Raw genomic sequence first — 25,098 nt, 5'->3', positions numbered from 1 at the left:
TGATTTGTGTTGTGGAATGTTACCGTACGCAACCGATGATAACAAATACCCTGCGTACGACTTGCCGGCGCAAAACACAGTTCGAAAGAGGTTATGGTAGCACACAGACCGCACAGACCGCCATCTGTTGCTACGACGTTCAAGTTATACCGTACACGTTCTCAAGTTCAGATTGAAGAACGCCTTAAATAATAGGCAACTTCTCTAACATATCAGCTGAAACTCGCTTCAAATCGGTGACCCAACAACAGTGACGTCATGACACACTTTGAAATGAACACCCAGTATAAGGGTTTCAAATAAAACTCTAAGGGCGTCCCTAACAAATTTTATAAGTTCCTAAACCTAACAGACTTTTCAAGGAAGAAAACATTTTGACATACAAGAATTTGATCATAGCCATTTTCCTCTTAATAAAGACGGAGAATAACAACGCCACTAGAGAAAACGAACAGAGGCTACTGAAATTGGGTTATTGAGAAGTCTGACAGATAGATAAATGAGGTAATGCATTTATAATTGGAGGTCTCAAATACTTCCCATACAACAGGAATTACATAATAGCAAATTTAGAACGAAAACTGTCACCTGTAAACACACAGGGCTTTCACGGAACGAATAGTTGCCACAAAACTGCGTAAATTCTCCCGGTTCTTCAATACATGGAGTAGGTGTATTTGTTTGTTCCGGTTTCGCTGTTCGCACTTTCAAAGTTTCATCTTGTCAATAATTTAACAAGCGCGGAGAGGAGAGATAAGGAAATTATCCGAAAAGCTAAACCCACGAGTGAAATTTTCCGAGATTATATCGTGAATACAATATTCAGTGACTTACTTACTTACTGGCTTTTAAGGAACCCGGAGGTTAATTGCCGCCCTCACATAAGCCCGCCATCGGTCCCTATCCTGAGCAAGATTAATCCAGTCTCTACCATCATATACCACCTCCCTCAAATCCATTTTAATATTATCTTCCCATCTACGTCTAGGCCTCCCCAAAGGTCTTTTTCCCTCCGGCCTCCCAACTAACACTCTATATGCATTTCTGGATTCCCCCATACGTGCTACATGTCCTGCCCATCTCAAACGTCTGGATTTTATGTTCCTAATTATGTCAGGTGAAGTACTACAATGCGTGTAGCTCTGCGTTGTGTAACTTTCTCCCTACTCCTGTAACTTCATCCCTATTAGCCCCAAATATTTTTCTAAGAACCTTATTCTCAAACACCCTTAATCTCTGTTCCTCTCTCAAAGTGAGAGTCCAAGTTTCACAACCATACAGAACAACCGGTAATATAACTGTTTTATAAATTCTAACTTTCAGACTTTTTGACAAAAGACTAGATGACAAAAGCTTCTCAACCGAATAATAACAGGCATTTCCTATATTTAGTCTGCGTTTAATTTCCTCCCGAGTGTTATTTATATTTGTTACTGTTGCTCCAAGATATTTGAATTTGTCCACCTCTTCGAAGGATAAATCTCCAACTTTTATAGTTCCATTTCGTACAATATTCTGGTCACGAGACATAATCATATACTTAGTCTTTTCGGGATTTACTTCTAACCCTATCGCTTTACTTGCTTCAACTAGAATTTCCGCGTTTTCCCTAATCGTTTGTGGATTTTCTCCTAACATATTCACGTTATCCGCATAGACAAGAAGTTGATGTAACCCGTTCAATTCCAAACCCCTCTGTGTTATCCTGAACTTCCCTAAAGAATATTCAGTGATAGTGTTAATAAAATAAAAATAATAACATATATTTATTTAATTTAATTTTACTTGCATATTGAACTTCTTACGTTGGAACGCCCTTCTATAGAGTGATTCACATAAAACTGACACAATTCTTCCTTCATTTACTTCAACACGAATGAAGCTAACGACAAATTGTTATACCTCAAATGTAGAGTATCTTTGTGAGATTACTACCCTATATAGAAAATACTAAACACTAAAAAAAGTCCTCCCTCCTTTTGCTTCTACAAAAATAACCCTTTCAAAATTTAAGTTTTTCATATGTCTGAGCTTTTTGCCCAAAATTTCCTCATCCAATTTTAATTGAAATTGTGCATTCCTTTTGCTAAACGTATGAGTATTCATCTATAGTAATCTCACTAGATGTTTTGATTTATCTAGAGAAAATAAAAACTCGAATGGGATTTAATTGACTATTACAAGATTAGAAAAGTCTATGCCGGAGAGAATATTTGTCTGTACCATTACTCTTTCATCGTATGATGACGCAGAATATCTGCATGGAAATATCATATGTACTTCGGTACATTAAAATAATATATATGGTATGCGTAAATCACTTCGTGATTTAAGACGGCGCTTATTCCGTCGGATCCCGGCCAACTAGTCACTCATAACGAGTGCACCTCAGCACATGTGTGGACTTCAGTGCTACGTTCATAGACATCTATGACGTAGTGCAGAGGGCGGCCACTAGAGGGAACCCAAGAGTTGGAACTTAAATTGAGACGATTCTGCCCGACACCGGGATGGGTATCCGGTGTGGCTTAGTGGATAAAAGCATCAGCACGTAGAGCTGAAAACCCGGGTTCAAATCCCGGTGCCGGAGTGAATTTTTCTCTGTTCCATTACTCTTTCATCGTATAACTAAAATGACCCCTAACGACAAAAATAAAATCATGGATTGCGATGGACGAAGCTTTCACTACAGATGGAAAAATAGTAATGTGTCAAGTGTGCGGTAAAAAAGTCGGGTGCTCTATGAAATCACAACTGGAGAGTCTTACCTATCCTATACCTGCCAGAAAAAAAAAAATGTTATGTTATGTTTTATTTAACGACGCTCGTAACTGCAGAGGTTATATCAGCGTCGCCGGATGTGCCAGAATTTTGTCCCGCTGGAGTTCTTTTACATGCCAGTAAATCTACTGACATGAGCCTGTCGCATTTAAGCACACTTAAATGCCATCGACCTGGCCCGGGATCGAACCCGCAACCTTGGGCATAGAAGGCCAGCGCTATACCAACTTGCCAACCAGGTCGACTACCTGTCAGATATTGATATTAAATATTTTCATGATTTTACATATTTTGGTACATATTCAGCTTATTTTTCTTACATAAATATGTACATATTTCACACCTTGATATTACATAAAAATCCGGTCCCTAGTCATGAGATAGTGTGTGTGATAGTGTTAATAATAACATAGTTTCACAGTCTAGTATATACAGTCACGAAGCTTCATATTTACTAAATATGCAAACATAGACAGTTGAAATATGCATCCGTAGATAGTTGCTCACCACCAGGATCGCTACTATCGCCTCATCACAGACTCTTAATCTAGCAGACCATAATGTATTGTACTTTCGATATCGTGTTCTTTTGAAAAAATTAACAGCTTCCTTCCACTATTGAAATATGAAATACATAAGGTTTATATATTATTTTCATAAAATATATATTATATTCTGTAAACTCAACTTCCTGGATCTTTCGGAAGAAGGATAACTCTAACCTATTTTTCTTACAATTTATAGTACAACAAACGTCTCCTTGTCCCATATTATTATTCAAATTATTGTATTTTAGCCATTTACATTTATTACAACCGATAACGGACATTTCACAGTTTACATAGCTTTTCACAAAAATGCGAAATACGACACAGTCAATGCTTTTCGATCTAGACCAGGATGTAATGTTTGTTCGGGTTTTCTATTTCAGTGTATGGAGCTCAGTGAAATATATTATAACTTTATTGCTTATCATTGCTAAGCTTTATTTAATGTAATGTGTCCATAAGTTCCGTTTACTTCTTGTTGCGTAATATGTTGCAGAAATAATTACAAAACTGGGTTATTTTAATGTGAAGAGAATTTTACATGTTAACATAATCTGTTCGTGTCAACATTTCAAGTTTAGAATGGAAGCTATTTTAAGGTTTAATAAAAAAGAATTTATATTGTGATTTCAATTTAGCATATCTACCTTCTTTAATTTTAGACAAAACATTTACCATTGCACTCCTATGAAATTAATATACGTACAATTGTGTTACTTCGTCTCTTAATTAGTAGATAAATACAGTAATTCAGTACTCAATTGCAGTATTAAAATACAGACAAATTGAATGTCCGGGGTATCATACATGACATTATGCTTAATTATAATGTATGATTGCGAATTTTGGAATATAAGTTAAATATATTAAACATAATCTGTAATTTTCATATGAATGGCAAAGCATTGGAGTTCACTAAATTTAGACAGAAAGGGGCAACTAGTACAGTAAATATAACCTATAATTTCAACATATCAAAATATCGGTGCGGTGCAATTGAAAATTATTGAATCGTGCGTAAATGAATGTACAAGAATTTCACAATATTTAATCGAAAAAAGGCAGGTATTACACATACGAACAACGTAATTTTCACACCATATAACATCACATCTTAACTCGCAAGTGAATTATGTCTGAAGTGTCTCATAACCTTACTTAATTACTCACAAATGCCTTTTAAAGAACCCGAAGGTTCATTGCCGCCCTCACATAATCCCGCCATCGGTCCCTATCCTGTGTAAGATTAATCCAATCTCTATCATCATATCCCACCTCCCTCAAATCCATTTTAATATTATCCTCCCATCTACGTCTCGGCCTCCCCAAAGGTCTTTTTCCCTCCGGTCTCCCAACTAAGACTCTTTATTCATTTCTGGATTCGCCCATACGTGCTACATGCCCTGCCCATCTCAAACGTCTGGATTTAATGTTCCTAATTATGTCAGGTGAAGAATACAATGCGTGCAGTTCTGCGTTGTGTAACTTCCTCCTGTAACTTCATCCCGCTTAGCCCCAAATATTTTCCTAAGTACCTTATTCTCAAAAACCCTTAACCTATGTTCCTCTCTTAGAGTGAGAGTCCAAGTTTCACAACCATAAAGAACAACCGGTAATATAACTGTTTTATAAATTCTAACTTTCAGATTTTTTGACAGCAGACTAGATGCTAAAAGCTTCTCAACCGAATAATAACACGCATTTTCCATATTTATTCTGCGTTTAATTTCCTCCCGAGTATCATTTATAAGTGTCTCATAATCATTGTTTTAAATTGTATTAATGGAATTACGCTACATTTTAGAGAAACGTATGTTAGTGTTTATGCATTCCAACATATGGTTGAAACGCCGCCCTTAGTGATCGGGTTAAGCGAGTTACATTGTCTGCCTTACGGCCTGTATTAGATCACGATGGCTGTGGCACAGTCTATTGTTCCTAGTACTCACAGCGCTCCAAGCGGCTAGCAACTATCGCGAGATTTGCAAAAAATCATCCCAAGCTTCGTGACTGTATATAGTAGATTGTGATAGTTTGTAGATCTTGCATTGCTACTTTCCTTCTGATCTTCCGAGCACATTGCTATGGCTTGTCTACACTATTTCTACAGCTCTTCCTTCTTTTGTCTGTCTCTCTCCGCAGGACTGCTCCACGCCCAATCTGGCGGAGGAACCTCGCGACTCAAACTAAGCCGGAATGTGATGGCTAGTACCCCAGCCTCCAACAAATGCCTCGACTCTTCTTCCAATTTGCAACCAACTTTCACATGGCCAAACAAAAGTAAGTGCATGACGCTTTTATCTTCCCTTCACTCTCTCTGTGTTCTCAGTTTCTGTTCTGTTTATAAACGTAATGATGCAACTTCAACTGCTTCAAACAGTTTCTTGCTTGTAGCCTACACACTTCAAATTATAAAAATACTAGTGGCTTGTGCAGCAAATACTGCTGCAAACTAAGTTCGTTAGACGTTCAAATAAAAATTTTTCAGATTTATTTTCAATGAAGAATACTTGTCTTTTTGATAGTTATTTGCTTCCATAATAATGAAACATACTCCCTCTGAATGGATTTTTTTAGGCCAAATACTTTTCCTTGAATCTATCCAACTTCAGTTTTTGAGTTTCAACGCGAAAACGCAAGTATCAATGCCAGGACGATAGCAGTAGCTATTTCAGGTCATTGTGGATTGTAGGCAAAAGTTAAAAAAATGTCAGGTCTGCTAAGCTTTCGAACAATAGCATTTTCGTATAGCTGCTGCATGTAGAACTTGAAATGTAGAGCGTAAAATCATTTTATCCTACTAAGAGATCCTGCTGAAATGATCTGGAGACTACAAAATTTTCTAGGCCTCTTATTTTATCAGTAAGTAATACCTTTTGATCTTTTCTTAGAACTGTAATTTTTGCGCTCTCTCGAGCCGATACTGGAGACAATGACACATATCAATATCTACACTACACCGCCATTAAGTATATGAAAAAGACCCAACCCCCTGGGCTAATACAAGTATAAAAATATTTGATTTTAATAACAAAATTATTATCTTACTTAAGTTTTGTAGTTATATAAAGCAGCCACTCAGTAAATTATAGAAATGAAGATCTAAATTAAGATATTCTCTGCATTTACTTACATAACCTCAAAACGTTTCACTTTCATGTCATCAATATAGCATCAATATTATGTACAATTAATGAAAAATAGATGCATCATGATATTAACTATAATAATATTTAATTTCTAATGATAATAATGTCATCAAACCACCTCAAGTTTCGTAGATTTGAATATCCAATACACAGCTGTATTCAGAAAATTATTATACACTGCAGAATCAGTTTTTAATAACAAATATGTCGGCAATCCTACAGGTCATGGCCTTCGTGTAATAGCCTATTGTTTATTGTAGTGTGTGTTTTATTCTGAAATTCAATCAAGTCGGCCGTGATTCGATAAAATTAGTTCTCAAAACTGACAACAGATGGATTTTGGAAAATAGGAAAATTATGTAGGAAAATCGACATTTCACTGAAAACGACTACTTTTCCGAAAAACTTTGGGTTCCAAGCTTCAAAATGAGGGGCCATTTATTAAAATCCGTTCAGCCGTTTTCCCGTAATTTCCATTACCAGTTCAAATTATATATATAGATGTACTGTGCTAATGAGGTAAGTTTAAATTGAAAGAAACAAACTCCAATGATATAAACTGAGTTGCGAGGAAGTATGGAGGTAAGTGAAATTATTTTATGCGTGACCATGCCGAAATATAGTAATTGAGGTGTTTGCCGGTAAAAGGGCGTATACGTCAATATGGTGAATTGAGATACAGGCAATCTAAGATTTTAAAACGCACCTGAATAAAATGTTATACAGATAGTGAACAAAATTATACATTAAATTAAAAATCTTAGCGAGTATAAATGTTTTGTAGCATTTACGCAATTTATATTATTAAATTTCCTTATATTTGTAGCATATAAAACTTCGGTCTATGCGCCCTTTTTTCCATATAATGATTTGCTTAGGGGATTTAATGTAGATTTCAGATTTAAATTTCACACGGAATTGAAACAAAGATACATTTTATGACATTTATTATCTACTTCTAAAGTAATTTACATTATTTCAGATATACTGAGTAGGCATTAAGTACGAAAAGCCAAATCTCTGAATATAACAGAAAAAGAAAATCTCCATTTTGTGTGAACATCTATACTAATAATAAATCTGTAGCCGAAATTTTTCTGGTAATTTTCGATTTTCCAAAAATAATTGGTCCTAACATATATAATTAATCACCCTGAAACCGAAAATCGCCTTTATGAAATTTTTGTTTGTATGTCTGTCTGTATGTTTGTTACCTTTTCACGCGATAATGGCTGAACGGATTTCAATGAAAATTGGAATATAAATTAAGTTCGTTGTAACTTAGATTTTAGGCTATATGGCATTCAAAATACATTTAAAAGGGGGGTTATAAGGGGGCCTGAATTAAATAAATCGAAATATCTCGCTTATTATTGATTTTTGTGAAAAATGTTACATAACAAAAATTTTCTTCAAAAATAATTTCCGATAAGTTTTATTCCATGAAAAATTTTGATAGGACTGATATTTAATGAGATAAATGAGTTTTAAAATTAAAATAACTGCCATCTAAGGCCGTGTAATGAATTAAAAAACAAATGACTTCGTCTATAAGGGGCCTTGGACAGCAACAATCGAAAGCTATGAAAGATAGCCTACACAGAATGTTTCTGTGTTTGTATGAAGTAATATCGGAAGCTAAATTAACCGATTTGTATAATTAATTATTAATTCACCATTGGAAAGTGTAGTTTCTCTAGATGGACATAATGCTATAATGTTATTACAGTAACTTCTGAGTGAATCGAGGACAGGTAAGATTAAAATAGCTTCTTATGCACAGAAAACTTGATAGGCTATTCTGTACATTCGTTTCCTGTATTTCCTAAAATAATTTTTATGACCAAATGAGTGGTCTCTGGATCAAAATGATCGCATTTTAATTATGCAAATACAATTTAAATTAAGTAACATAATAAACGATTTATCCTTATATCAAACACGAATGTTCCCTGGATCAAATGTCCTATTTTAATTATGTAATTACTTTATATTTATTTCTAACGGGTGCAGCGGAGCGCACGGGTACGGCTAGTAAATAAGTAAAATTTATTCTTTGTATAATCCTGATAACGATAAGCCCAAAAATCTTAATATTGTAACAAATCTCTTTATAGAACATAAAATATTTCCGTCTGAATCTATGAGTTTCATAAGTTTGTTTACTCTCAAAGCAAGGACAATAATGAACATAAAAAGTAGTCAAAGGAAACGACTGGACTGACTAAATTGAACTATATATATTTGCTTAGTCTCTACCAAGAGAAAACACTCACAGTATAGTATGCGGTAACACGCAGCACTAGCTCTACTTGTAGACTGACTGACTAAATCATGCACGCACGCACGCAGCCCTGTCCTGCAGGTATGCACAGTACAATCAAAACAAAATTTCGCTACTATAATTAGCGAATTATTCATTACATTTTAAACCGTTTTCACGAAGAAGGTCGTAGAGGTCCATCCGCCTTTCTTCCGGCAAATCCCTCAATTATACACCTGGTAGCAGTCCTTTAATGCATGTCATTAAAGTACACCTATTCATTAAAGTTCAGGTTTTCGATTATTCTCGGATATGCAATCGAAAGACAACTATCGAAAGGTCACGGAGGCTGGAAATCCAATACTCTCGCAGGTTATGTTCTGTTACTATAATAATTAGCGTTAATTGTAAATAATATTCAAATAAATTCAATTTGTCATCTCGTTTTTCAATGTCGAAATCAATTTCAAGGTTATATCAAGAATAATGTTTATCTTACTCCCTAGATTATATCAAGGTCGTCGACATTCGTTTCCCGGAAAAAATCAATACTTTCGTGTCTGCGCACATCTCACAATTCATGCGATAGGCTATTGCACTCACTCACATAACCATAACATGAATATTTATGAATAATTTCAAGTTAGAAATATGGTCGAGCATAGAAAGTCGTATGAAACTTACCTATAATGGTAATTAAGACGCTCGTATGAAAATTACGAAACTCGCTTGCGCTCGTTTCATAAACGTCCTCGCGTCTTAATTACTACCATTATAGGCTCGTTGCATAATGTACTGTTATGCGCGACCATGCCGAAATGTAGTAATTATAAACCTGGTAGCAGTCCTTTAATGCATGTCATTAAAGTACACCTATTCATTAAAGTTCAGGTTTTCGATTATTCTCGGATATGCAATCGAAAGACAACTAGGGAAACGTCACGGAGGCTGGAAATCCAATACTGTCGCAGAAGGTTATGTTCTGTTACTATAATAATTAGCGTTAATTGTAAATAATATTCAAATAAATTCAATTTATCGTCTCTTTTTCAATGTCGAATTCAATTTCAAGGTTATATCAAGAATAATGTTTATCTTACTCTCTAGATTATATCAAAGTCGTCGACATTCGTTTCCCGGAAAAAATAAATACTTTCGCGTCTGCGCACACCTCACAATTCATGAGGTAGGCTATTGCACTCACATAACAATAACATGAATACTTACGAATAATTTCAAGTTAGAAATATGGTCGAGCATAAAAAGTCGTATGAAACTTGCCTATAATGGTAATTAAGACGCTCGTATGAAAATTATGAAACTCGCTTGCGCTCGTTTCATAAACATCCTCGCGTCTTAATTACTACCATTATAGGCTCGTTGCATAATGTACTATTATATAATTGAGAGAGTTTATAATTCATAATACGATAGTGTCGGGTATCAGGAGCGTACCAAAATCACAGGCTAATTTATATGGAAGTTTACCCATCAGACTTAGATTGTTTTATTTCAAGTTTGTGCTGACATTTATGTTTTTTCATTTGTTAATTCAAATCTTTCGTTAGATCTAATCAAACTGATCAGGTGAGAGTCTGAAATATTCCTTAACTTTGTAACGTTTTTATAAAGATGTCTCATTATCAATGTGTTAAAATAGCCTTCTGTAAACCTATTCCTGAATATTTCGTTAGTCTGTAGCTTTTTCCTTTTATAATACGCATGCTCGATAGTGATATCGTCATCTCCCTCTTCTAGAATAAATAGCAACTTCATTATCTTGGATTTATTCATATTATTTTTTGGTTATTTATTTGTTTATTTATTCTGGTGTAGTTAAAGCCATCAGGTCTTCTCTTCCACAACACCAGGAATACAAATGAATCGGTGAGTTGGAAAAGGGGTCAAGTCCATAATTTTTCAAAATGGCGTTTATTGGCTATACCTGACTGCTATGTCTGTACGCATCGTTTGGTATAACAAGGGGTCATGTCCCGTTCACAGAAGTGTGCTTTAGATTAGTATTGAGTTGGAGAAGGGATCATGTCCGGAGATGATCCTTTTTCGAAGTATTCTATGGTAAGATACTAGGTGTCGCACATGTCACGGGATTGTGTAGGCCTATAGTCAGAACTTCCATTTTGTTTTAAGCTTTTTTTGGCGTCTGTTGTGTTAAGTTCAGTGAATGAAACTTCTCTGGTGCAGAGTTTATTAGTCGATAACAATGAGTAGTGAAAATGATACATCCAGCAGTAGTGAAAATGTGTTACGGCGAATACGTCGACGTCGCGATGTGACTAACTATTCACCGTACAAGTAGAAAATTGCACAAGTTAAAGGTCAACCTTTCACAACATCTAGGGGGAAACATATCCCACCTCGCAAGACTGGGTCTGATTGTTCGTAAGTACTTGTTTATGCTATTGACGCGTAACACTAGCGGATTGTTTACTTTATTAGTTATCACACGTACCACTTCTCCACTAGAGATTATGTTTGTGTACGTGTCGTGTTTTACTTGCAGGTGTCAATTGAGATGCTTTGATGCATTTTCCAGTGAACAAAAACGCAGATAATTAGCAGAATCAATGAATGTGACAACAAAAATGATCAAGACTCGTATTTACAATGTCTCATTCAATATCATGCTGTTGAAAGACACAGAAGCCGGAATAAAACAACGGAATCTACCCCAAAACCCAAGACATATTCGTATGAATATATCATGTGGAGGTGAGCGGTGAAACAGTGAAAGTATGCAAAACAGCATACATAAACTTACATGGTGTTTCAAAGAAACAAGTGGAGCGTTTGCAAAAGCTGCTGGTTCAAGATAAATTGCCGAAAGATCAACGAGGTAGAAGTGCCGGTTCCCGTCATAATGCCATACCAGGAGACATTTTCCTCTCAATCCATGACTTCATATTGTGCAAAGAAAGAGACGATTTGGCAGGCTTTGTCTTTGATTATATGTCAAATCTTCCGCTACCACACATTCCTGTCCAAGAGATTTTCTAGTATTGGCGGCTGTGGGTGTACGAATTTTGTATTCATAATTTGAAATTGGGCGAAGCATACTTTTATTCCTAACATGAGGGTCTTGCTAAAAAAAGGACCAAATGAAGTATGTACTATACTTGTTTGTTGCACTGCATCATGGAAAACCTAACTTCTGATGAGAAGCAGTTGTTTTTATTTGCTGATAACTGCCCTGACCAAAACAAGAATCATACCGTTCTTAGATTCTTGCTAACAATGACGCACCTTATTCCAGAGATACATTATTGCTTTCCCGTGCATGGTCACTCATTCAATGCATGTGATCGCGACTTTAGTGTCGCAAAAAGGAAAATAAAACGAGAGGACAGGATATATGCTCCAGAGGAGTATGAAACTTTGATACGTTCATCGCGTCAGAAGAACAACTTCAGAGTCATAAACCTGGAAACAGAAGATATTCTGAATTTCAAGTCGTGGTGGCCAAACCACTACAAAAAGAATGTTACCTCAGTGTGCTCTTATGGTAGCAAAACAAAAGTGAAGTTTCAAATATCTATGCACAGCCACTTCACTTTCCGTTGCGATTGTCCCGGAATTATTGAAGCCAGGACATCCATTGATGACCTCTCTACAGTACAGTTTTCACTGCTCATAGGAGGATGTAACGCAGATCTTCCAGATCAACAAGCATATAGTGAACCTGTTCCAATAAACAGGAAGAAACTAGATGATGTAAAGAAAATTCTGCAATTCATACCTGACGAGCACAAACCATTTTATGACACTATCTGCCAGTGGCCAGCAAAGGATGGAGAAGATAAAGATGGCTGAAATATACCTATCATTGTCTGCATTCGTGACTGTATTTTGGGTACATTGTGAATAAACGTGTATGCACAAAACACTCTTTCATTGATATCTAACGTACGAAACATATAACCTTGCATAACATGATCATTCCCCTGCAAACAGATGGCTAGTGGCCTCATCAATGTCATCAGGTTCGAAAAGGGGTCATCTCCAGTACGTTTAAACTGGATTGCTGACCACACTCAATGTCTAAATTTACTTGTAATGGTGTATATTGTTTCACCCTGGAACCCATTGCTTCGTAGCAACTACACGACACCATGCTTAAACCCTTTGTGTAGTAAACCAGTTTTTTGTCTCTCCTGAACAATTTACTTTTCAGGACATGACCCCTTTTCCAACTCAACGATTCAAATACAATAAGTTAATAGAAATAAACAGAAAAAATACACTATATACAAAGTAAAGCTACACAAGACATAAAGAGAGAGAGACAGAGAAAAAAAACACTATAAACAAAGTAAAGCCACACAAAAACACACACAGGTTGCAGTCACACATACTTTAAATGAGTGATTAAGTATCATAATTAATTGTATCCTAACTAATTAACTAACATAAACAAGAAACTTGCAATTTTAATCCAGATTAAAAAAAAGAAAAAGAAAAAAACACAAATCAATACTTCCAGCAATACCAAAAAAAACATTAACTAAGACAAAATTTTCCAATTTAATTTTGAATTTTGATAAAGTCCGGCAGTTCCTGACGTCATTAGGTAACGAATTCCAGAGGCGAGGTATTTCTACAGTATAGGAAGATGAGTAAAAAGGCGTTCTATGATGAGGAATAGAAAGAAGTGTTTGATGTCGGTTTCGAAGAGTTGTAAGAAATTGAAAGCGCCATAACAGATAATTCGGAGTAGAAGTATGCATGATTCTAAATAGAAGAGACAGTGAATGTATTGTTCTTCGTTCTTTCAGGCGCATTCATGAAACTAACTGGAGAGAAGGCGTTACATGGTCAAATTTACGAGTATTGCAGATGAATCGTATTATGTTGGGTTATGTCCGTGGCCTACATTAATTTACTTGATCATATGTAGTAGATGAAAGAATAAACAAATGAGAATCTACAATGATATACGTCAATAAAGAAACCACTCCTCGGCTATAATCGCTGGCGATGTGCGTCCGACGATGATCGCCGTAAACAAACCGTACCTTTTAGATTCGATTAATAAGAAGTGAGCATATCCGTGCTTAAAATTGAAAGGGTTAATGATTTCATATCTTACTGCAGCTCCGAAAGCCCATGAGATGACGGGAATTTTCTAAGAGAATTTCAGAGCGAACTGGTAAACCTAATTTATTGTAAATGAAGGAATCCTAAGCAAGAATATGCGTTCCTAGAATATGAGGGGCTACGGCGCCATGCTGGTGTTTCTAATAAGATCCAGAAGACGCCCGTTCCTCGTCAATTCCAGGTCGATTACTTACATATCAGTGACGAGGCCCGCATTCCATGTCGAGCCCTGCTCCGGGCTGCGATTCCGAATAAGTTATTGCCGCTTACGATGGCATGCGGCGCGACGCGGGTTGTCTGCCCTGCCCGGCGCATTCCTGCCGCTATTGCAAAACAGAACAACGCCCTCCGCGTTATTGCTCGCGATTGTTCAGTATTCAGAACTGCGGGCCTGCTTAAAACTGTTCAGCTGCACGACTTCGCCTGCAACGCCATTCCTCTCGTAATGAGTCGCTGGGAATCGCTTTCAGCTTCAAGTCTGATTCCCTATGACAGTGACGTCAAAGCAAGAACATTTTTCTGACCTTGACGTCGTGCGCGGGCATCAAGCGCTAGGTATGCTAGGAGGAATAAGCAGCCTGTTGGATTAAGAAAACAGTGGTGCACAAACTTCAAACGGAACGTGAAATGTTATGTCGTTATTTGTATATGGCTTCTTTCTGTTTGTTATTTTCTATATTGTTTGTAAAACAAAAGTACTAACACCTATTTCTTAGCCTAATATTGCAGTTGTGTTTTAAACGTTAATAACATAATAAAGAGTAAAGAAGGAATATTCACATAAATTCCATAGTAACTACAACTATGCTGTACTAAGTGAATTAAACACATCGCAGGGAATCGCTTTCAGCTTCAAGTCTGATTCCCTATGACAGTGACGTCAAAGCAAGCTCTTTTTTTCTGACCTTGACGTCGTGCGCGGGCATCAAGCTAGGAGGAATAAGCAGCCTGTTGGATTAAGAAAACAGTACTGCACAAACTTGAAACGGAACGTGAAATTTTATGTCGTTATTTTTATATGGCTTCTTTCTGTTTGTTATTTTCTATATTGTCTGTAAAACAAAAGTACTAACACCTATTTCTTAGCCTAATATTGCAGTTGTGTTTTAAACGTTAATAACATAATAAAGAGTAAAGAAGGAATATTCACATAAATTCCATAGTAACTACAACTATGCTGTACTAAGTAAATTAAACACATCGCAGGGAATCGCTTTCAGCTTCAAGTCTGATTCCCTATGACAGTGACGTCAAAGCAAGCTCATTTTTCTGATTTTGACGTCGTGCGCGGGCATCAAGCTAGGAGGAATAAGCAGCCTGTTGGATTAAGAAAACAGTGGTGCACAAACTTCAAACGGAACGTGAAATGTTATGTCGTTATTTGTATATGGCTTCTTTCTGTTTGTTATTTTCTATATTGTCTGTAAAACAAAAGTACTAACACCTATTTCTTAGCCTAATATTGCAGTTGTGTTTTAAACGTTAATAACATAATAAAGAGTAAAGAAGGAATATTCACATAAATTCCATAGTAACTACAACTATGCTGTACTAAGTGAATTAAACACATCGCAGGGAATCGCTTTCAGCTTCAAGTCTGATTCTCTATGACAGTGACGTCAAAGCAAGCTCATTTTTCTGACCTTGACGTCGTGCGCGGGCATCAAGCGCTAGGTATGCTAGGAGGAATAAGCAGCCTGTTGGATTAAGAAAACAGTGGTGCACAAACTTCAAACGGAACGTGAAATGTTATGTCGTTATTAGTATATGGCTTCTTTCTGTTTGTTATTTTCTATATTGTTTGTAAAACAAAAGTACTAACACCTATTTCTTAGCCTAATATTGCAGTTGTGTTTTAAACGCTAATAACATAATAAAGAGTAAAGAAGGAATATTCACATAAATTCCATAGTAACTACAACTATGCTGTACTAAGTGAATTAAACACATCGCAGGGAATCGCTTTCAGCTTCAAGTCTGATTCCCTATGACAGTGACGTCAAAGCAAGAACATTTTTCTGATTTTGACGTCGTGCGCGGGCATCAAGCGCTAGGTATGCTAGGCGGAATAAGCAGCCTGTTGGATTAAGAAAACAGTGGTGCACAAACTTCAAATGGAACGTGAAATGTTATGTCGTTATATTTATATGGCTTCTTTCTGTTTGTTATTTTCTATATTGTTTGTAAAACAAAAGTACTAACACCTATTTCTTAGCCTAATATTGCAGTTGTGTTTTAAACGTTAATAACATAATAAAGAGTAAAGAAGGAATATTCACATAAATTCCATAGTAACTACAACTATGCTGTACTAAGTGAATTAAACACATCGCAGGGAATCGCTTTCAGCTTCAAGTCTGATTCTCTATGAGAGTGTTGTCAAAGCAAGCGCATTTTTATGACCTTGACGTGCGCGGGCATCAAGCGCTATGTATGCTAGGAGGAATAAGCAGCCTGTTGGATTAAGGTATGTATTAACGTTTGAAATGGCGTTTTTTTGACTCAAATTTTCTTTTTAATAATGTTAGCTGCAAAATCTTAGTACAGAGCATTGTACGCATAAAGAGCAATAACTCAGTAAAAGAAATGTCAAAATTGAGTAATGTTTAGAAAATATATGGAATTTTGAAGAAATAGAATAATTTTTAATTAATTATTTTTATAAGGAATCAAAAAGTGAAACTGAAGTTTCTGATATATGGTTATGTTAGTCTACTTTCATATGTTGTCTGATAAATATCTTAAAAAGGTTGGTTAAAAAATGTAGATTTTCCTCCAAAACGTTAATACATAGGAAAACAGTGGTGTACAAATTTCAAACGGAACGTGAAATTTTATGTCGTTATTTTTATATGGCTTCTTTCTGTTTGTTATTTTCCATATTGTCTGTAAAACAAAAGTACTAACACCTATTTCTTAGCCTAATATTGCACTTGTGTTTTAAAAGTTACTAACATAATAAAGAGTAAAGAAGGAATATTCACACAAATTCCATAATAACTACAACTATACTGTACTAAGTGAATTAAAAATATCGCTGGGAATCGCTTTCAGCTTCAAGTCTGATTCCCTATGACAGTGATGTCAAAGCAAGCGCATTTTTCTGACCTTGACGTCGTGCGCGGGCATCAAGCGCTATGTATGCTAGGAGGAATAAGCAGCCTGTTGGATTAAGAAAACAGTGGTGCACAAATTTCAAACGGAACGTGAAATTTTATGTCGTTATTTTTATATGACTTCTTTCTGTTTGTTATTTTCTATATTGTCTGTAAAACAAAAGTACTAACACCTATTTCTTAGCCTAATATTGCAGTTGTGTTTTAAACGTTAATAACAAAATAAACAGTAAAGAAGGAATACTTACTTACTTACTGGCTTTTAAGGAACCCGGAGGTTCATTGCCGCCCTCACATAAGCCCGCCATTGGCCCCTATCCTGAGCAAAATTAATCCATTCTCTATCATCATATCCCACCTCCCTCAAATCCATTTTAATATTATCTTCCCATCTACGTCTCGGCCTCCCTAAAGGTCTTTTTCCCTCCGGCCTCCCAACTAACACTCTATATCCATTTCTGGATTCGCCCAGACGTGCTACATGCCCTGCCCATCTCAAACGTCTGGATTTAATGTTCCTAATTATGTCAGGTGAAGAATACAATGCGTGCAGTTCTGTGTTGTGTAACTTTCTCCATTCTCCTGTAACTTCATTCCTCTTAGCCCCAAATATTTTCCTAAGAATCTTATTCTCAAACATCCGTAGTCTCTGTTCCTCTCTCAATGTGAGAGTCCAAGTTTCACAACCATTAAGAACAACCGGTAATATAACTGTTTTATAAAGTCTAACTTTCAGATTTTTCGACAGCAGACTGGATGATAAAAGTTTCTCAACCGAATAATAATAGCCATTTCCCATATTTATTCTCCGTCTAATTTCCTCCCGAGTATCATTTATATTTGTTACTGTTGCTCCCAGATATTTGAACTTCTCCACCTTTTCAAAAGATAAATCTCCAATTTTTATATTTCCATTTCGTACAATATTCCGGTCACGAGACATAATCATATACTTTGTCTTTTCGGGATTTACTTCCAAACCTATATCTTTACTTGCTTCCAGTAAAATTCCCGTGTTTTCCCTAATCGTTTGTGGATTTTCTCCTAACATATTCACGTCATCCGCATAGACAAGCAGCTGATGTAACCCGTTCAATTCCAAACCGTAAAGAAGGAATATCCACACAAATTCCATAATAACTACAACTATACTGTACTAAGTGAATTAAACACATCATTCATAAAGAAAGTGTTATCCCAAAGAAAGACACTGAATACGACATGAAAAGTTGAAATTGATATTGATGGTATCTTTAGTCTTATAAAAGTAATCAAAACAATATTATAGTACGAAGCAAAGTTGTCTAGGCATATGTTTTAACTGTAACTAATATTACATAATGAAACTCTTATCGCATTATGCTTTTAGGTGATATTGGTGCGCAACTTTCTGTTATCAGAATATTAAATTATCTCGAAATCTGCTGAAGCTATAGAGCTGACGTTTTACCAATATATAGGTACATATCTTTTGTTTGTGATGTAACAGTATTTGCTTTGTTAATTCATTTCCTTACAAACATTTTTCATGCGAATATTTTCAAACATTTTAATACACTATCTTCAGTAATACGTATTTACGATATATATAGATTTACGAAAACATTGTTTTAGTACCTGTAAGGCTACTAAACAAACATATCTGAAAGTTTCGCTTTTCTGTAAAAAAGTTGAGAAAATATTCCTTTTGAATAAAAATGCAAACTTGTGAAAAATGAACATTAAAATTAAAACTTACATTCTTATAATGCACTTATACTTCTCAGACAAATCTAAAAATTAACATGGATACAGTTTTAATAAGTTCTCTTCAGCTTTATCGATTGAATTAGTGCTGGCCATCCCTGAATATAGCTCGACCAAGCGGCATATACCACCTCTTTCTTCTGTCTCTTTCCTTTCCGCTGTAAAGCGCTCAGGCTCTCCTGGGCTGTAAAGCGCGCGCTTGCTCCTATGGGCATCAGTTGACATCACTGCCCTATGACATAGCAAAGTAAATGGTGTTCGAGTGCATGCTATTGAAGCTAGGAAAAAGCAGAGCTTCCATGCTTTCGAGATCTCGACAGAAAGAAGTGACGTGACAAGTACGTTTCTCCGACCGCCTTTTCCTTCCGAGAAAAACCTCGTACTAACATTCATAATATAAAGATGAGTGATAACTACAGCAAGGAATTTTTGGTGCAAAATTTTAATGAAACAAAGTGCAGAAAAAAAGATGCCTTAATTTTGTTGAAATAGGCAGAAGAATAGAATTTTAGCATTATATGCCCAATCCGTAAAATAGGCGACAAATATTTCATTTTGTAGGTTGAATGAGTATGTTCAGGAATTTATTGGGGATTATGATTTGTGTTGATTTGTGTTTTATTTTTACTCTAGATTAAAATTGCAAGTTTCTTGTTTAGGTAGGCCTATGTTAGTTAATTAGTTAGGATACAATTATTACCTATTTGTATTTCTGGTGGTGTGGAAGAGAAGGCCTGATGGCCTTAACTACACCAGAATAAATAAATAAGTAAATAAATAAATAAGTAAATAAATAATTAAGTAAATAAATAAGTAGGTAAATAAATAAGTAAATAAGTAAGTAAATAAATAAATAAATAAGTAAATAAATAAGTAAGTAAGTAAATAAATAAATAAATAAGTAAATAAATAAATAAGTAAATAAATAGGTAAGTAAATAAATAAATAAGTAAATAAATAGGTAAATAAATAAATAACTAAATAAATAACTAAATAAATAAGTAAATAAATAAATAAATAAATAAATGTGAATTCAGTAAAGGAAGATCTACAGTAGAACATTTTTTTATTTACGGCAAACACTCGAAAGATGCAAAAAATTGATACAGAGAGAGACATAATTTGATGGGATCCTAAACAAAATTGACGTGGATTGGAAAAAGACGATGCTGTTTAGTACCTTTATATGAAACGAGTCAAAGTCAGGATAGGAGAAGAAATGCCAGAAGGAAGAGAAATAGAGAGAGGAGTACGACAGGGATCCCTTTATCACCTACTCTGTTCAACATCTACTTGGAAGATTTAGTGAAAAACTGTTTTCAGAACATGGGAGGTGTGATAGCAGGAGGAAGAGGAGTAAAGTGCATAAGATTATATGTAAAGATTAATTTTTGATCATACAGAATTTATCTGTTATGGTAACAACGGTTATTAGAGGAGGAAAATTCACTCCGGCGCCGGCAATCGAACCCGGGTCCTTGGTTCTACGTACCAAGCGCTCTAATCATTAAGTTACTCCGAAGTTCAATCCACAGTACCGGATCGAATCCCTCTAATTAGTGTTTTTTCCTTGACTCAATGCAGGCTATGTCAACATATAATACATATTATGTAGAACATGGAGTAAGGATATAGAGGGAATGGCACTAGAGGGATTTGATCCGGTGCTGTGGATTGAACTTCAGCGTAACTTAGTTGTTAGAGCGCTTTATACGTAGAACCAAGGGCCAGGGTTCGATCCCTGGCGCCGAAAGGACAGAGTTAGAAAAAGAATTTTTAAAGCAAAATCAGAGGGCAAGAGACGAATTGGAAGGCCTATTCAACTATAATATTAAGTTTTTCCATGAACAATTTCTTCGCCACAGTCTTCGTCTTATATTCTTCAGACGAATACCAACTTCGCCTATAATTAATATCCCTTCCTGGTAGAGCGTTTGCATATGTTTTAAACAATTTCGGATCCTTTTCACATATTGGATGCAAATAAGTTACCAATGAAGTGTTAAAAATTAGACTCAAATGGAGGGGAGAATCAGAGGGAAATCTAAGAAAATATTCCTGTAGGTTGTTACTAGAATGAGAATGATTGGAATGATAGAAATGAAGGAAAAATATTTTCAGTTGTACAGGGACATCATTTTATTTTTACTTCAATTTTTATTGTACCTGAGTTTTTGAATGTACTTCACTCCCACCCCTTCTACTAAGGAAGTTCCAACTCCACACAGAACCAAGACCGCAGATAGTAAGCAGTACTGAGTTACTGAGTAGAGTATAGTACGTTCCAGAAATATGTTCGAGTTTTCCAGTGACGAAAGAGCTTTCAATTTTGAATCATATTTTCGCACAGGTACTGTCCGTTTGCCTACGTCGCATCCCGATTTCCCCCACCTGCTTCTGCTCGCCCCTCTGTAATAGCTGGGCTGTCTTAGCTCTTTTCTGAAAACATTAATTTCTCTTAAGAATTGGAAGTTTACGTAATATTATACAGCTGTTTAATTTAAATTAAATAAAAGGGCCTCGTTAAGTAATTAACTGTCACGTGATTTCCTCCCTTTCTACAATCTTGCGGCATAACCACTTGGACGGACAGTAGATAGCATGTCTGAGTAATTTTATCTTTTCGGATCGGGCAGAAGTGAAGATTGAATTTACAGTACGTAGAGTAGGTACAGAATTATTTCAACATGAGTTACTAGTACGAAGGATGCAACTGGCAATTGGAATTAGATGCAATAGTCTATAGTGCGATAATATGCACAAAAGAACTGAAGCCTGTATCGAAATGAACGGCCACCATTTTCAAAATTGTGTTTAAATATTCATATTATGATTATTTTTCAATTTAACTTCATTCTCTATACCGTACGCTAATGTGCTGTAGACAGTATAATATTGTAAATTTTATTAGTAACAACAATGTAATTTATTCGTCACAACAATAATTCCTTTCTACAATTCACCTTAAACGCTCTCGTCAACAATTGGATCTTCACTCAACACAGTATTCGTTATAGCACTCCACCGACGACAATGACAATTTACTTGGACTATTACGCACAACAATGAACTGTTAATCTTAACTAATATTTACAAAGCACTATTTACAACATAAAACTGTCAGTTCTCAGTTCACAGTTCTTCTATCTCAGTCATTCGAGTTCACAGTATCTCGAACCACAGACCTTCAGAGACAGTTCACTGTACTCGAACTCGGGTCCCTCCAACTGCGGTCCACTGAACTCGAACTCAGGTCCCTCCAACTGCGGTCCACTGCACTCGAACTCAGGCCTTCGGCTGCTGACGCAGTTGCGGACGCACACTCGAGTCGAACTCCGGTACACAAGACTGGCTTCCTTGCTCTGGCTTTCTCATTGACTGAATAACTGAAAAACCGCTCGAGTTCGCTGGCGCTTCTTCTTTTATAGCAAAATCATAGTTGCGAGAAATTTCTACAGGTGTGTAGAGAATTATCTGGATATCTCCACTTCGACGCACTTCTGGAAGGGTCGGGAAGGTCCATTCCCCCTTACTTCGCATGCAGCAGTTGCGCGCGCACTCTCGCTCCACTCTCTCGCCGCGTTGGCCCTTTCCCCTCTCCGCCGCGCGCCATTCCTCATGCTTCATGAAGCCCGCGCGATATGCTCTCTCTCGCGGGACGCTGGTCGTGAGTTCGAATCTCACGTCGCTGTCACAATATACACTGCATAATGAATACGTTCGCATGGATAACTCACTTCGTGAGTAAAAGCACTTATTCATAATACAGTACTGTACTTTGATTAAAGAAAAACCTAATGAAAATTATCAAACTCAAAATCGCGATATTTCCTAGTTTACATAAATGGATGAACTACTTTTCTTCCTTCCTATACCTAGTAGAGTGATTTGTGTTTTACGCCAGTATCATCGAACTGCAGTCTTGGAGGGGGGAGCAAGCGGTGTTTCCGGTTCTCTAAAGGTATAGACAGGTTAATATTAAAAATGTTAGTAAAAATAAAATGATGTCTCTGTATAAAAACTGAGGCTGTATTTACACTTAAAATCTTTATGCTACCTACAATTTCCTGATTCCCTTTTGGAAGGCATTTCCTAATCTCATGTATGAATATTATGTGAACGTAATGATTAAAAGATCCCTTTCTTATAAGGTGAATTTTCAGAAACACAAAATCCACATAATAAGGAAAATTAACAACTTTTAAATTATCTTCCTTAAGTCAAAACTTTACATGCAGAAAACCGAGGAAGCTTGATTCATAATGACATGCAATAACACGAAAACTTTTGTTAAGTGTACGTCTTTGAAAATGCATCTTGATTGTCGATTTCTCGCCAAATGTCAAAGCTTCAGTCAGCATAATATCCGTTCAGACTAGATATTGTATTCAATTTCGCCACTTCCGACAGCGCCTTCCACATTCTGTTTAGACTTCACGCTGTACAGAGACGTTGAAGAAGTGGTCGAGAGAGAACGGCGTCTTCATGAAATCGTGTATGCTCAGAATAAGCCTGACGGTCGTATGTGATGCCAAGAACTGGACTTCAGAAACCGAATATTTTCATGCTTTACAACTGTCTTTTAATCCAAATTCAGAGGTGCCAACTTACGTTCAGGGTTTATATAACTTACAGATAGCACTCACTAAAGGAGTGTTTAGTTTAATTCTGGACAATGCTAGAAGACTGGTGTTACGAAGGCGACAAATCCTGTACTTCTCATTGCACGAGTATATTTCACGCGATCGCAAAAATTTAGTTTATTTAGCATATTTCGAAATGTTATTCAAAATACACAAGCACACACAAACATATAATAATACTAATAATAATAATAATACTAATAATAATAATAATAATAATAATAATAAAACAAAAATTATGGCATTCTGCGGGAAATACCCAATACAAAGTAAAATTTGTCTCGATAATAATAGTACATTATGCAACGAGCCTATAATGATAGTAATTAAGAAGCGAGTATGGATGTTTATGAAACGTGCGCAAGCGAGTTTCATAATTTTCATACGAGCTTCTTAATTACCATTATAGGCGAGTTTCATACGACTTTTTATGCTCGACCATATTTCTAACTTGAAATTATTCAGATGTATACATTTTATTTGTATCTGACAAGATCGGAAGTGACCTTGTTCTAGGTCGTGAATTGTGAGATGTGCGCAGACGCGAAAGTATTGATTTTTTTCCGAGGAACAATAATATCACTGACCTTGATGTAATCCCGTTAAACTTGATATAACCTTGCAAATTAAGCTTTCAGGAATAACTCCCTGTAAAGTTAATTTGAATAATTTCGAGGGAAAAATTGTTCCGGGGCCGGGTATCGAACCCGGGACTTTGGTTAATCGTACCAACGCTCTCCCACTGAGCTACCCGGGAACTCTACCCGACACCGATCCAATTTTTCCCTCTATATCCACAGACCTCAAAGTGGGCTGACAACCGTCAAGCAACCAACATTTGAGTGCACACTAACTCTGTGTGACTTTAAATTGTGGTTTTCTGTTACGTACAGTGAAGTGTATTATGCAAATTAAGCTTTCAGGAATAACTCCCTGTAAAGTTAATTTGAATCATTTCGAGGGAAAAATTGTTCCGGAGCCGGGTATCGAACCCGGGACCTTTGGTGAAACGTATCAACGCTCTCTCACTGAGCTCAGTGGGAGAGCGTTGGTACGTTTAACCAAAGGTTCCGGGTTCGATACCCGGCCCCAGAACAATTTTTCCCTCGAAATTATTGATATAACCTTGATTATTGAATTCGACATTGAAAAACGAGATGACAAATTGAATTTATTTGAATATTATTTACAATTAACGCTAATTATTATAGTAACAGAACATAACCTTCTGCGACAGTATTGGATTTCCAGCCTCCGTTAATTTTTGGTATTCTCTTTCGATTGCATATCCGAGAATAATCGATACTCGGTACAAAGCTGACTTGTCATTGGCTGAACACCTGTAAGCTGAGTTGTCATTAATGAGTAGGTGTACTTTAATGACATGACTGCTACCAGGTGTATAATTACTACATTTCGGCATGGTCGAGCATAAAATATTAGAAAGGTGTAATAGTTTCTCATATTTAGGTTACAATCTTTCCATTTTTAAGAATTGGACATATCACAGAAAATTAATAAATACACAAGAGCTATGGGCATTATAAATAGTGATGAAACCATCCTTGGTTCAGAAACACACCCGCATACGTCTCTACAACACATTGGCACGACCGATGCTCAGCTATGGCAGCGAAGCATGGACACTGAGGAAAGCAGATAAAAGCAGAATAACGGCTTGTGAAATGCGATTCATGCGAAGAACAAGGGCTTTACTAAATGGGATCTAAAAAGAAA

General features: G+C 36.2%; 1 protein-coding gene across 3 annotated transcripts in view; it reads left to right on the top strand.

The window, feature by feature from the left end:
- Positions 1-25,098, top strand: part of LOC138695811 (sodium-dependent noradrenaline transporter-like) — a 522,121-nt gene that overhangs the window by 370,883 nt on the left and 126,140 nt on the right. For 2 of the 3 annotated variants that reach the window (XM_069820044.1, XM_069820043.1), the window contains one exon: positions 5,472-5,609. The exons of the other annotated variant lie outside the window; for it this stretch is intronic. In XM_069820044.1, coding sequence (XP_069676145.1) covers positions 5,472-5,609 — 138 coding nt within the window. The remainder of the gene's footprint in view (positions 1-5,471; positions 5,610-25,098) is intronic. 3 annotated transcript variants of the gene reach the window in all.

Source organism: Periplaneta americana, chromosome 3 (assembly GCF_040183065.1).
Source record: "Periplaneta americana isolate PAMFEO1 chromosome 3, P.americana_PAMFEO1_priV1, whole genome shotgun sequence".
In the NCBI taxonomy this organism is placed as follows: domain Eukaryota; kingdom Metazoa; phylum Arthropoda; class Insecta; order Blattodea; family Blattidae; genus Periplaneta; species Periplaneta americana.
The sequence above is the reverse complement of the archived record's forward strand: the minus strand, read 5'-3'. Positions and strand labels throughout refer to the sequence as shown.